Source organism: Penicillium griseofulvum (genome assembly GCF_001561935.1).
Source record: "Penicillium griseofulvum strain PG3 chromosome Unknown contig_6, whole genome shotgun sequence".
NCBI classification, from domain to species: domain Eukaryota; kingdom Fungi; phylum Ascomycota; class Eurotiomycetes; order Eurotiales; family Aspergillaceae; genus Penicillium; species Penicillium griseofulvum.
Window position 1 is genome coordinate 543,173 of NW_024467419.1, and position 14,604 is coordinate 557,776.

At 47.8% G+C, this 14,604-nt stretch overlaps 4 protein-coding genes across 4 annotated transcripts; 1 reads left to right on the plus strand and 3 right to left on the minus strand.

Moving 5' to 3' along the window:
- Positions 1-5,213: 5,213 nt before the first annotated feature.
- Positions 5,214-8,962, plus strand: PGRI_073350 (DNA-directed RNA polymerase III core subunit RET1; the record flags this gene model as incomplete). The annotated part of the gene is made up of 3 exons (XM_040795049.1): positions 5,214-5,273; positions 5,347-6,104; positions 6,154-8,962. 3 exons carry the CDS (start codon positions 5,214-5,216, stop codon positions 8,960-8,962), a joined length of 3,627 nt encoding a protein of 1,208 aa, XP_040652726.1.
- A 274-nt stretch (positions 8,963-9,236) lies between these two features.
- PGRI_073360 (DUF4246 domain-containing protein) lies at positions 9,237-11,281 on the minus strand (the record flags this gene model as incomplete). The annotated part of the gene is made up of 4 exons (XM_040795050.1): positions 9,237-9,806; positions 9,866-10,903; positions 10,954-11,035; positions 11,091-11,281. The coding sequence occupies 4 exons, from the start codon at positions 11,279-11,281 to the stop codon at positions 9,237-9,239; spliced, it is 1,881 nt and encodes a 626-aa protein (XP_040652727.1).
- Positions 11,282-11,873: 592 nt separating this feature from the next.
- PGRI_073370 (TMEM53 family protein) lies at positions 11,874-12,725 on the minus strand (the record flags this gene model as incomplete). The annotated part of the gene is made up of 1 exon (XM_040795051.1): positions 11,874-12,725. One exon carries the CDS (start codon positions 12,723-12,725, stop codon positions 11,874-11,876), a length of 852 nt encoding a protein of 283 aa, XP_040652728.1.
- A 507-nt stretch (positions 12,726-13,232) lies between these two features.
- On the minus strand, positions 13,233-14,540 carry PGRI_073380 (polyubiquitin-binding protein UFD1; the record flags this gene model as incomplete). Its single annotated transcript, XM_040795052.1, has 3 exons — positions 13,233-14,096; positions 14,155-14,472; positions 14,538-14,540. The coding sequence occupies 3 exons, from the start codon at positions 14,538-14,540 to the stop codon at positions 13,233-13,235; spliced, it is 1,185 nt and encodes a 394-aa protein (XP_040652729.1).
- Between the last annotated feature and the right edge of the window lie 64 nt (positions 14,541-14,604).

Consider the following 14,604-nt stretch of genomic DNA (forward strand, 5'->3'; position numbering starts at 1 on the left):
GTACTCGATGTGCTGTCTCTTTTTCTCAAACTGCTGAAGTGGTTAGATATGATTCCCAGATTGAATGATCAAGGCAAAATAGTATGGGAGGTTTGGGCAAGATATCAGCTTGAACAAAGTGAGGGAGTGTAAGCTCAACAACTCAACCGAAGAAAGTTATCGAAATTGCACAAGTATCGCCTAAGACACTTCAAAAAACACTTCAAGAAACAGATATCTCCATAGACCACCAAAACAATTGTTTGCATGAGGAAACACGAACCGAACACCAAATGTGAAGATAAAAAGCAACGGGAATGTGACGTAGAATCAACGGGAATATGACGCAGAATCAACGGCAAATAAAGCAGTTTCAGTAGCACAGGCAGTGACTTGTTCGGACCTGAAGATATGAAACAGACGGAGAGATAAAGAGGCAGAAAGGAAAGAAAGGAAGAAGTATCGGGGTGTAGTTTTTATACCAACCCGGATCGGATCGCAGCCTAGCAGGCAAGACTATATCTCAAGTCTGAATAGGCTCAGAATGGATGGAGTTGAAGCACCAATAGGTGTCAATCACGCCAATAGCTTCGGCAAGCTGCCTAAATAACGAAATGGAAAAGGAAATGGATGGGAAACAATGGGACGATTGAATAAAGGAGATAAGAATGATGAATGGGGATGGATGAATGAATATAGATGAAGAGAGATGAATGGTAAGGTGACGGATCAATAGTGCATGTGGGAGCCTCATCAACTCCAGGCTGCAGGGAGAGCCAGAAACTGACACAGCTTCCAGGCACCTCAAATCTTGGATTTTGAAGACACCAATTCATCCAAGTCCATTCATCGACCCAAATTCAATGATAAAAGGCATGTGTGTTCAATGCAGAGGGGCAATGGCTAACTCATAAAAGAAATTTTAATCTTACCGAAGACAACAAATCCAATGGATCTTGCATCTGGCCCGAACCTGAACTAGGACTTGAGCCAGATCCTGAGCTTGGATTCAAATAATTCCAGGATGAGAACTTGCTCGAATCAGTCGTAAACCGACGTTGCAGGTTCGCTCGAACATCTCCAGCCGGGCGAGACGAGAATCCCGATCCAAAGTTCGAATGACCCGGGGAAAGAGACGTGTACCCAGGGAATGCAGACTCCGAGGGCGGGGATCGTGGGGATGGGAAGCGCAGCTCGTCGAGGCGTTCACTCAGCCCATGCTTGAAGGCCATCGTGGGCAGCGCAGCCGAATTGTTCAACTATACACCAAAAATGACGTCCAATCAGCAAATATAGGGATTTGTTGACGCCAAAAACGGATTTTTAGGGGAGCTTCTTGGAGGAAGCAATTACGACCAGCCCCAGATATTTTGATACCACGTCCGTTGATCGGGGAATATCCGAATTGGAGGAAAGGTTGGGCTGGCGGTGTGTTGTCGGCGTCTTAAGCAAGGGGAAACCGAGGAGAGGGGCTGAGGGGTTGGCCAGGCGGAGACGATCTGCGCTCACAAAAAGGACCCAACTCACACAATGAACGCCTCGAGAGGAGTCAAATCCGGTCGATGAGAGAAGTGCTATACGATTTCAGGTTGCGCAAGTCATCTATGGGCAATTTTGACAGAAAATATCGTGTGTGCCTGACGGTGCGGAGATCAGCAGGGAGTTGCAGAGTGGGATAGAGCTCCTCTTACCGCTTCGACTTAGCGAACACCGAGGGATCGAAGGGGCGAAATGAGCGTGTCGCGTGGGGGAAATACAACCTAACAATGACCCAAACAAACGATACAAAACTGTTGTACAAAAGGGGAGTTGCAAAGAGAGAGAAAGAGAGAAGAGGAAGAGGGGGAGAGAAAATGGCTGGGAGTCCAGATCAGAGCGGGGAGATCCTTTTTTAGGAGATGACTGTGCTCTTCTTTTTTTTTTTTTCTTTTTTTGAACTATTCTGTTTCTATTATTTTTCCTTTTTGTTTTTATCTAAGAATGAAACGGCAATGGTCATCTTATATTATATTATTTATATGTATTCTCAAGTTTCTATATAAATATTTGTTGTTTCCACGCTCTCTCTCCGGGTGAGGCGCCAAAAACAATATATGTTCCTTATACTCTATCTCTCCCCACTTCTGTACTTGTCTAGTATATCGCCAACACAACTTGACGGCCACAGCAGATGATCGACCAGCAGTTACTCGGAAATTGATCGGGTTCTACTGATTGGAGAGCCTCCGTTGTCTGTACTACTTAGGCTCTTTTGTCCCGGGAAGAGCCCGGGGTAATCAATGGGCGATAGTTCCTGCGAGGCCATGAAGCGGCTACCAATGGTCAATTCCATGATGGACTGGGGATGGGCTGTACGCGAGAGGAAACCATTGTGCTAGGACTCCGGTAAGGGGGGTTTCAATGGGTAGAGCGTGGCATCTGCAGATGCATTTGGCCCCTCTGAACAGCCACTTGTGGAGACCGAAGTGATCAAAGTGCCCGAAGATGTGACAGCGGATCACCCTCTAAGGTAGTTAGGCGCCTGTACGGAGTACGGAGTACCTAGATCCTATGAAATTACTGTTGAAAGAGATACTTAAGAGGATTAATATCCCACTAGGCATATCAGACCAATAAAATAGGGGGTTCGATGGAAAACCCTTGGAATGGTTCGCGGCGACTCACCCATGGGTTGTTTGCTTTTCTTTGTTCTCGTTCCACGGGTCCAATTCCTTTCTTTTCGCCTCGTTTTTTCCATATACTTTTTCATACTGGAATTTATTAACCTGTTAACTTCCCCATATCACATTCTGCAGGCTCTCAAATGTCAGGACAAGCGGTGTAAGTGCCACCAGCGCTGATCCGCGTCGCTTGGAGCCCCTAATCCACCGAATGACAAGCATACGAGGGGATCCTCTAACCCCAGTCATCCTTATTATTTTATTCACACATCGGGATCGCCAATCATGGACCACTTTTTTCCCCTCTATTCTTGTATCGATGTACTTTCTGTTTATATATTATTAAGATTTCCGATCTGAGCTGAGTACTCGCTACGGTCTGTGCTGATCACTTAGGAAATCTCCAAGTGATGGTCCATCGGTCCATCGAACCCCAACTTTGCACGAACTAGTGTACTAGTTCCTTAAATGACTATGGTCACGCTTGTAATACCAATGATTCTACTCCGTAAACATAATGGGACTCAGAAACCCACTTATTGACGCCCAAGTTGAACCAAGTTTAATTACTTTCTTTCATGCCCAACGCCTGACTTGCGCCTCCGAGATTGACTGGCTGCCTCAAGTTTTAAATCGCGAATCACAATCCGAGGTCATTCGTAAAACAGACTTAGCAGAAGACACTATGATCTGCTTATAAAAGTACGGAGTACGGAGTACGTTGGCAAATAATATCTGAAACTCCCTAGGGGAGAGTGGCCTCCGCCCCTTCCGTCCAACCAACCCCTGCTGCAAAAAGCCCTACTATGGATCTTCTAGACTATGCACTCCGTCTTGATAACGAAATATAACCCCCGGGGCCGGTCAATAGCATTACTAATGCTTTCGTTTAGATTGTCGTCTCAGAGGATACTGTGCGAAGTACGGAGTACAGAGTACACCGTAAAAATTGTATGTTGTATGGCAAAGATAACCCCTGTCTTACCAACCACGTGTGGATGGCATTGCATACTTTTTAAATTTCTTTTGCCCAGCGATCAGCACCATCTTTACTATGGCCGACACATTGGGACCACTCATTATGCTGATAGATCTATGCCTTTTCATCAAAAATGTACCATTTCTTCAGCAATAAGCGATCTCGTCAAAGTCATCACTCGTCACTCGTGGTGCACTTGGCTTCCAAGTAAAAGGTGGCAATTTCGAAGTTGCGGTCAAACCTATTTCGCCACATATATCAAATTAGCATCATACATGAAAGACGGAGTGTTCCCGATCCTCGATAACTCATATGCCACCCAAGCAGTGCAACTATGGTTACTAATAATAACCTTAGGATTCTTGTGAATGCCTCGCGCTTAGTATAGCCCTCTTTCCCACGTCTTCTATGTGACCGCCTCTTTGCTACTTGATGCCCTTCATACAAAGTACTGTTGTAGATCGTCTCCCCAAGTAGAACCAATTTCTGATTAATAATTCATTCGTGCAGCCCTGGAGGCATAAACGTCCGGGGTTGGCCTGCATGCGCAAAGACCCACTAAATGTATCACCACGTCAATGGACGAATATTTGATAACCTGGCAATGTTTCGTGAATCAAACCCTGCACATAGTACTCGATGCGTTCTGAAACGTTGAAACTCATATAAATCAGTTGAATCAGCTTACGTTCAGTAAGTCCAAAACCTATTTCTTCCTCGTTATTCTTTCTGAGTCTCCCGCTACCTCGGAGTTAAGGCAAGTATGCTCCGATCATTGAATCTTGTATTGTTACTTGACAACAATATCGACTTTTTACTATAAACTCGGATGAAGGCATTTAATAGCCAAGAAGTTTTAGAAATATCTATTTTTGGCCTATGTTCGTTTTTGATGGCAATTCTGGAATGGCATACTAGGGTCGGCTCAAAATATATATTTACCACAGCTGGTCGAACCTTGTTACTACAAAAGAGCTTCCAGAATAGCTATTATATCTTCCGCGAAAGGAAACAGGTGAACACTGAATATTACTTCGGCCAAATTGACAGATATGTCATTGATTGCAATGACAATCCCGGTTATACATAGGAAAGTGTACAGTGTACAGTTAGGGTTTGTTGTACACCGTACAGTGTAAGCCCTGGATGTCTACCCCGTACTCCAGATGTCCGTCCTATTATTTCCATTCATGGTGGCACGTCTATAACTAATGACTATGGTTCTATAACACCGAGAAGAAAAAAGATCTAAAAAGACATTTGAAAAGAACATCGAAACAAGACATCGGAGTCTTATCTGGCATATGTCCCCATATCATCTTGAGCCAGATAAATCAGACTATTGGAATACAGAGGACGCATATGCGGGCAACTACTCTTGTTCTTATATATCAAGTATGAGGCTCGATTTATGCCTCAGGCAACTATCAGCTTCAACCGGCCCGCCGGGCGGCTTATTAAGCTATCTCCAATTTCCTCAAATCTTCCCCCTCCATGAGAATCCACCTTGTGAGCTTCTCTTTGGACAACTGAGTAGTTTGCCTGGGATATTTTTTTTTGGATCAATATCTCTGAACCTCAGCCGTCTAACCAAAATGCCTCCGCGCAAAAGGCCACAGCCCTCTGCGGCTGGTCGACCGCTGCGTCCTTCAGAGGTAACAAAACTTTTTTCTAGTCGCAAGTCTCATACTTTTGATAATCGTACTGACTGCTCTACTACTTGGCTAGGCTGGAAATCGATCGGCGACTGATCCCACGAAAAGCAAGCGCTCGTCCCAGTCAAACCCTGTTCCTGAGCCTCACCAGCATTCCGAGCCTAGAAAAGTTGAACCGGCTTCGAATTTCAAAGCTAGAGATCCATTCGATGCGCTTTTGGAACCATTTTACTACAACAAGGGGCTTACAGACCCGATCGACACGGCCAGGGACAAATGGAACCTGCTGCCAGCATTCCTTAAGGTCAAAGGGCTGGTGAAGCAACACATTGACTCATATAACTACTTCGTGGAGGTGCAAATGAAGAAGATTGTCGAGTCAAGCTCCACAATTCGAAGTGATGTGGACCACAATTTCTACATCAAGTTTACCGATATCTACGTTGCCTCGCCTCGACGAGCCGACGAGCAAGGCGATGGTGGAATTGATTTCGAGTCCACGATCACGCCGCAAGAGTGCAGACTGCGAGACACTACATACGCCGCACCCATTCTTGTTGATTTTGAGTATGTCCGTGGACGGCAAAGGGTTATCCGGCGAGCAGTCCCCATCGGAAGAATTCCGATCATGCTCCGCAGTTCTAAGTGTGTGCTGTCGAATAAAACACCTGCTCAGATGAGCGTCCTCAATGAATGCCCCCTCGACCCCGGTGGTTACTTTGTTGTCAACGGAACAGAAAAGGTTATTCTTGTACAAGAACAATTGAGCAAGAACAGAATTATTGTCGAAACCGATCCAAAGAAAGATATTGTCCAGGCTTCGGTTACCAGGTATGTCTATGTCCAGACTTTCTCATTCTGCTATTACTAACACCTATAGTTCCTCCAACGAGCGTAAATCCAAGAGTTACATTGTCTCGAAAAAAGGCAGACTCTACGTTAAGCACAACGTGCTCAATGAAGACATCCCGATCGTCATTTTGCTCAAGGCCATGGGCATCCACACCGACAAGGAAATGATGCAAATGGTTACTGGTGATGACAGTCTATATCAAGATGATTTCGCTATAAATTTCGAGGAGGCCATCAATGTCGATGTTTACACCCAACAACAAGCTCTTGAGTGGATCGGCTGTCGCATCAAGATCAACCGCAAACAAGCCGCTTATCGCAAGACTCATGTGCAAGAGGCAGTTGAGGCCATTGCATCTGTCATTATTTCTCATATCGAGGTCAAAGATATGAACTTCCGGCCCAAGGCTATCTACGTTGCTCACATGGCTCGTCGCGTTCTGATGGCAAAGAGTGACCCAGCCCTAGTGGATGACCGTGATTATCTTGGAAATAAGCGGCTTGAGCTGGCGGGTCAAATGTTAGCGCTTCTCTTTGAAGATCTGTTCAAGAAGTTCTGTTTCGATATCAAGATGAACATCGACAAAGTTCTGAACAAGCGTAATCGGGCTGAGCAATTCGATGCTTGGACTATCGTGACTATGCATGGAAATCATATCACTCAGGGTATGAACCGAGCCATCTCCACAGGAAATTGGAGCTTGAAGCGTTTCCGTATGGAACGTGCGGGTGTTACTCACGTTCTCAGCCGATTGAGTTACATCGCAGCTCTCGGTATGATGACCCGTATTAGCAGTCAGTTCGAGAAGACCCGTAAGGTCAGTGGTCCTCGTGCCTTGCAACCGTCCCAGTTCGGAATGCTGTGTCCTGCAGATACCCCCGAAGGTGAGGCATGTGGTTTGGTCAAGAACTTGGCCCTCATGACTCATATCACGACCAATGACGAAGAAGGACCGGTGCGAAACTTGATCTTCATGCTCGGCGTCGAAGACATATCGAGTGTGGGTGGACAGCAGCTCTATGCTCGGGGTGCTTACACAATTTCTATCAACGGCACACCGACTGGTTTGACCAGACGCCCCAAGTCCTTCCTGAATGCTTTCCGAAGACTGCGCCGTATGGGCCGGGTTTCGGAATTTGTCAGCATTTACATCAATCACCATCAGCGAGCCGTTCATGTCGCGACCGATGATGGACGAATCTGCAGACCGCTTATCGTCGTGGAGAATGGCAAACCTCTTGTCGGCGTTGAGCATCTCGAGAAGCTGCGCGATGGAACAATGGAGTTCGACGACTTCCTTGCACAAGGGCTCGTTGAATACCTCGACGTGAACGAAGAGAACGACTCCTATATCGCTATCTACGAGAAGGACATCTCAAGTACTCATACCCATCTTGAGATTGAACCATTCACAGTCCTTGGAGCTGTTGCTGGCTTGATCCCTTATCCTCACCACAACCAGTCTCCGCGTAATACTTACCAATGTGCCATGGGTAAACAAGCCATTGGCGCCATTGCTTCCAATCAGTTCCAGCGAATTGATTCCATTCTTTACCTCATGGTATACCCACAAAAGCCAATGGTTAAATCACGAACCATTGAGCTGACAAAGTACGATCAACTACCTGCCGGTCAGAACGCGACTGTTGCCGTGATGAGTTATTCGGGTTACGATATTGAGGATGCCCTGGTCTTGAACAAGGGATCAGTGGACCGTGGCTTTGGACGTTGTCAGGTTTTCCGCAAATACGTCACGACGCTGAAGAGTTACCCCAACGGAGCCAAGGATTCTCTCAGAGGCCCGACATACGAGAATGGCGTTCCAATCCGCAAACACGCGCTTCTGGAGTCCGATGGCCTGGCTGCAGTCGGCGAGATGGTTAATTCCGGCGAAAGCTACATCAACAAGGTCACACCCCGAGTACAAAATTCCTTGGGAATCACAGGCTCCGACATTGGCGGTGGAGATGTTATCGAGGCATCCATGAACTACAAGCTGCCGGATCCTTCTTACATTGACAAGGTCCTGGTATCTGCCACTGAAGGCGAGACGCAGCTCATCAAGGTCCTGACCCGGCAAACCCGTCGCCCCGAGGTCGGCGATAAGTTCTCTTCCCGTCACGGACAGAAGGGTGTCGTCGGAATTATTGCCGACCAGGCGGACATGCCCTTCTCAGACCAAGGCATCAACCCTGACATTATCATGAACCCCCACGGTTTCCCCTCTCGAATGACAGTCGGAAAGATGTTGGAACTGGTTGCCGGTAAAGCAGGTGTTCTGTCCGGCCAACACGGCTACGGTACTTGTTTCGGCGGCAGTCCCGTCCAAGAAATGTCTCAGATTTTAATTGAAAAAGGCTTCAGCTATGGTGGCAAAGACTATCTTACTTCCGGTATCACCGGTGAGGCTCTGCCTTTCTATGTCTTCACTGGTCCCATCTACTACCAGAAACTGAAGCACATGGTTCAAGATAAGATGCACTCGCGTGCCAAGGGTCCCACTGCTACTCTCACCCGCCAGCCTACCGAGGGTCGTTCACGTAACGGAGGTCTGCGTCTCGGTGAGATGGAACGTGATTGTTTGATTGCGTACGGTACTAGTCAGCTGCTACTTGAGCGTCTGATGATTTCGTCTGATCGCCATGAGGTGGATGTCTGCGAACAGTGTGGTTTCATGGGCTACTTGAACTGGTGTCCTGGATGCAAGTCGTCTCGTTCCGTTGTGAAGATGGTTATTCCCTATGCTGCGAAGCTTCTCATCCAAGAACTGATGAGTATGAACGTTACGGCTCGTCTGAAGCTTGACGATGAGTTCCCTGAGATGAAGGGACGTTAAGCTCTGAACTTGACTTTGTGTCGATTGGAGTTGGGGATTATAAAAATGGGACATGTGCATACTTGGTCTTACGAATGAATGGCATAGCGCGGCGATTTAATATCATCTTTACCTACTTAATTCTTTTCTGTAGCACGTAGCTGGTGCTTCAACCAGTGCACCTTGGATTGACAGAGCCAGCTGAGTAGTAAGCCTCACAAAAACAAAATTGCAGTTTAGAAAACAACCAGACGAAAAGAAGAGAAGAAAATGAAACCACACCACACCCATCACATTAGAGCATCAAAACATTCGACTGAAAAACCACATGCTGGTAGCGAGTAAACTCCCCCATCTCCTGCAAAAGCTTGACCCTCATATCCAAAGCCTCCTGCAGACTCATCGGCATACCACCCCTGTCATTCAAATTATCAAGTGCCACCTTTTGCATAGCTTCCTTGAGCTGGTCCCCAGTCTCTGGGATGTCCTTAGTCCAATCCAAACGCTGCGGCGGGATATTGGCCGTGGAGATGATACGGATATTAGGATCGACAAGGAAAAACGCCAAAGCTCGCGTGTACCCAGGCTTGGTCTTGTCCTTCAGCTCGAAGCGCGTGAACTTGTGTTGTAAAGTGCTCGGGTACATGACCACCCGGCCTGTTCTGGCGAGGATGGAACCTGGGTATTGGATGGCCGGTTCGCCATTTTGCAGGCCAAAAACTTGCTGCAGCCAGATGTAGTCATTTGGCTCGTGATCGATTTCTCTGAGCGTGTCGGATTCCACGATGTTGCGGAATTGCATGTACGGGTCCTTGACGTTTTCGTGGTCGTATGGTATGAATGCCGCGGCACAAATGTGCTCATTCTGGTTCATAGTTTGTTAGTATCAAGTACTGTGGGGCCTCTTGGAGCTTTCGAACTCACCATCGTACCCTCGGCATGCCAGGTTGTCTCGAAAATAGGTTCCTCCGGAGTTAGATCAATGCCCAACAGACGTGTGATCACCTGCAGTCCACGTTCCTTGTAGTCCCGGTTGATATCAACACCTCGTTCAATGCGAACGGCACTGGGCAGGTCCTCGGGCAGTCTGTCCATCAACCAGGGTGGGACTGCCCAGGGTATGAACTTGCCTACGTCGGGTTGGATAGCGCGGTAGTTCTCCATTCTCCATTTCTCCATGCGCACTTCAAACTCACTATGTGCCTCTCTTGGATGCATCTGAGGTGCCTGGGCGGTAACTTCCTTCGGGACTGGGTAATACTCCGCCTTGTGGTATTCGATTCGGGCACGGGCATGGAGCATGTCCTTGAGGGGAGTCAAAGTGGCGTTCCACTGCGGAATTAAGCAATTGAAAGCCTCCTCAATGAGCTTGTAGATGTTCCTGTGTTTGACTGGGTGTAGATTGTTGATGTATGTGGCTAGGTGCCATCGGCCATCCTCGCGGAGTTCCCAGTCTGAAGGAAGGACCTGGTAATTTCGGCTGTAAGGCCGGACCTTGATATCCTCCCGAGCCAAGACGCGCCAGGAAATGTCTTCTCTGGTTATTCCAGTCTCCTTTGGGAAAGATATCACTTCGCCCTGGCCGATGTAGTCGAGACAATCATCGATCCCAATGACCCTGTCCGTGAGAATGCGGGTCGTGCCGTAAACGAGCGCATACAATGCCATGGAAATGAGATCTCGCTCTTTGCCTAGAATTCCTGGATAGAAGTACTGTAATTGTTTATTACTGAACTCTAGCACCTGGAATTGGGATCTCATCTCGCGCAAGAGCGAATCAGGCATGTTTGTGTCGGACTTGGTGACATCGCCATTGTACAGGGCGACTACATCTGTCGTCTCGTAGATCATGGCTTTAAATTGAAGCTCATCAATAATCCATTCAGCCATGTTGAGCGTAATGTCTTTGCCACTGTTCAAGGCGGCCTTTTTCCACTCCTCCTGTGTGGCGGGATCAAAGACCTGAAACGATTTCAGCGGAATGATCAGTCTCGGCGTATTGGACCACTGACCTTTTTCCACCACTCAGGAATATCAGTCAAGCCCTCCATGAATTCTACCATACGTATCTCACGGAGGGTCAAGACAGGCAGGCTAGGAGAACTTTCAGTACTGAGCACCTCTTGGGTCTTGGGGAATCTGCACTTACTCCGCGAATCCTGCTTCGATGTCTCTATCATCTAGCGCAGATGGAAACATACTCCGACATTCCACGCCATAAATATTTTTCTCCGTTGGAGCAAAGTCTAGTGGCCGGTTGAATCCCGGAAGAGCGAAGCGGGTGTCTTTCAGTGCCCTGGTGTTAAGGAAGTTCGCCTCGCTGGCGCTATTCTTGAACATTGCTGCGTTTAGTCAAGAGCAGTATGCCAAGGCAAAGTCCTCAAGAGTGATATGATGGTGAGGCTATCTTTCTCAGTCAGAATAAAACAAGGCCATCGAAGGGTGCCAAATCTTACTTTAAGAAGGTCTATTTTGCAATGACCTGCACAATATCAGACACAAACACCAAATGGGTGAAAGATGATGATTGGAAGGGAAGAAGAATAAAGCCTGGGACACTTAAAACGAGGGCGGTAGTAATGATGCAGGGGTGTCGTCGTCTTGTTTAGGTTATATCGCAATGGCTGATGCCGGAGGGAGTTGCGGAACTTGGCTCCGGTTCTTTCGGCCGTTTGGCTGAATTGTGGTGATCTGGGGGAATCAGTCATAGTGATTCAACCGAATGACCATGGAATTGCGAAATTTTGCTGTATGAAAAAAGAAATTGACCTTCAAAAGATGGAAATGAATTCCTCCAGGACTGTTCTTTGAGCCTATATAATCATGTATGGGGCTAACATACATGTGTGATTATCGCAGATCATGATGTCCGTAACGCTCTAGTCTTACAGAAGCCCAAGCAAAACTGAAAGGCACAAAGGAAAGGAATCGGTCACGCCGATACCAAGGCTCCCAAGTACTCTTTAACAATGCCCCAATACCGATCAGGCTCAGCTCTCATATGTCCAACATGGGGGGAGTTCTTGAACAGTTCACGGCGCACCGTCCAACCCTCAGTCTCGGTGTTCGCAGCATGAGATTCCACATCGCGCCAATCCACCAAATCATCCGTATCTGAGTAGATATAGCAACGACTGAGAGTCCCACCCGGGTTAGCCGCTCGCACCAAAGATGTATCATTGATGAGCTTCCGGGCAAGGGAGATAGGATCCGGAAATATGGAAAAGGAATGGATCAATTTGAAGAGAACCAAGAAAACAAAAAGCAAGCTTTTGCCAAGTAGCCGCAAGATCCACATTTGCGGAAGCGCAAAAGAGAAAGCCTTGAGTCCCGCTCGTAGGCTAGGATTGCCCGGTGCGCTATCTAGAATCATTGCCGACATGGGCAATGGGGTCCCTGTTGTATTCTTCCAGGCTTGCAATACGTTTGTCGTGCTTGACATGCCTCCATTCGAAAAGAAGTGCACAAACACTGGATTCTCAGGGGTCACTAGACCGCGCATTGCTTCCACGGCTGGGGCGACGCGGGCTCTCCGGGTCTGGGTCCCCAGGCGCCAGATGAAGTCATTTGATGAGCTTGTGACGAATATAATTCGCGCTGATGGTACTAGTCGTCTGTACTCGATCACGTATTTAGCTAACGCGCGCGGGGGTGCATTCATCCAAAAAGCAAGGAATATCACTGGCGGATCCGCCTTCTTGTTTGGGTTGGGCGGGTCTTGCAGATAGACTGACGGGCCCAGTCTGGCAAACGCCGCCAAAGCGTTTTCAGCTGTTGTGGCCATGACGCAACCCCTTGGTCCAAGATCGATGTTAGTCGAGTTGGACAGCTGTGGACGGCGATCATCGGCTTGCCAAGAGCCGTGCGCACTAGCCGAACTATACGATGCCGTTTCTGGTCAGCATGACTTACTTGCTAGTTGAATTTATGTGCAGATACGTGTAGAAGACAAGTTTGATTGTTCCAAAGGACATGATAAAAAAATTCCTTGGAGTGTCGTAAAATCCCCCGGGATCTCACGATTCGGAGTCTAAAAGACTGGAAAAAATACCATTGTCTTAGAAACCAAGATAGAACACGGTGAATGGAACTGCCTACGGGAAATATTCAGACAATGAAATTTTATTTCAAGGGCTTTTATGTATTCAACTGAAAGTAAACAACTCCCCAAACGCCATGTTGAACCTTGCCATGCCCTCGAAGGAAATCCCGCCGCAGAATCTAGAGATTTCAACTATCTAAAAGCCCAGGAGAGTCATGAAAGCGTAGGTTAAGTAAATCATTGCAGACATTAGCGCTTCCCCAAAGTACGACCACCGCTGTCAGACTTTTTAGTATTTTCCTTCTTCTTGCTTTCAGCCTCGCTGCCGGAGGCGGTGGCAGAGTCGGACAGATCCTTTCGCTTCCCACGCAATGTTTGTCCAATTCCTTGGAATTTGGGCTGGTCATCTGGGACAACTCGACCATTCTCATCACGGGGTTTCACAGGCTTGATTGTATACCCAAAGAAGAGCTGATTGGGTGGGAGTCGAAGTGGTTGTGGGCCGTTGGTTCTTCGGGTTGGAGGTGGGTGTGAGGGACTTGATGCACCAGGAGTAGGAGTAGAAGGGTTGGGCGTCGGAGTCTTGCTGCCCTTCTTAGCATTCAGACGCTGTCCTCCAGACAGGAAGTTGGATGACGCCGCACGGGCACCTGTGGCAGCATCGGTGGCCTCGGGGGCAATGGCGGGGTAGTTGATCGATTGTGCCATGGTTCCATGGGGGTGTAATAGTCCACCAGCTGGAAGCTTCCCACCGCTAATGACGCTACCAGGCGTGCTAGTCCCGCTGGTCCGCTGTGGTTCTTCAAATCCAACCGGAGCCGCGAAATCAACCTCTAAGTCGGTCTCTAGAACAGACACAGCATTCTTGGTACCAGAGGGTTTTGTTTCAAGCACTGCCATCTCGTATATTTGATCGTTGTATGAAAAAGTGAAGACATCGCCCTTGGAAAGGCATGAGAAATTCCGAAAGGCGTTTTCTAGGACGGCTTTTGGGTCACTAATATCGAGGAAGGAGGTCGACTGTGCTTGGAGTTTGATGAACTGGCCCGGGGGGAGGTCTGTCGATTTGATTTGAAGAAGATCGCCGGGTTCCAGTAGTAATGTTTGCATCAGCTGTATAGCACGGAGTGTGAGTAAAGTTACAGCACATTGAGGAGTCTGTCTTACTCACCCAGAATGGCAAATATATCTTTCCTTCTTCAGCAATGAACTCAAGAACACCCGCATGTGTCATCCTATCTTTCGCACCATTGTGAAGCTCGAACAACATCGGATAGGTAATGTGAAGTCGGGTGAGCTTGTCCAACGCGCTGGGAGGCATTATGACCTTGCCGCCATGGTTCACATTCTCTCTTTCGGGGCCAGGAAGCATCGCCACTGGATAGCAGCGATAGTATTCATCGAAGCGACGGGACGTAGCACCCGGGCGCGCCATCCCGGCACCCAGGACTCCATCCATGGGGTCGTCGGACCAGTAACCAGGTCGGTACTGAAGCTGTTAGTTAGGAGGGGTGAAGATTGAGAGAGCGGGGTGAATAGTTTGAATTAACTCACCATATTAAAGTCTTAAAATTTGAAAGAATAAAGATGGGTAAAGAGAAATTAGTGAGGTCGGGTTTAT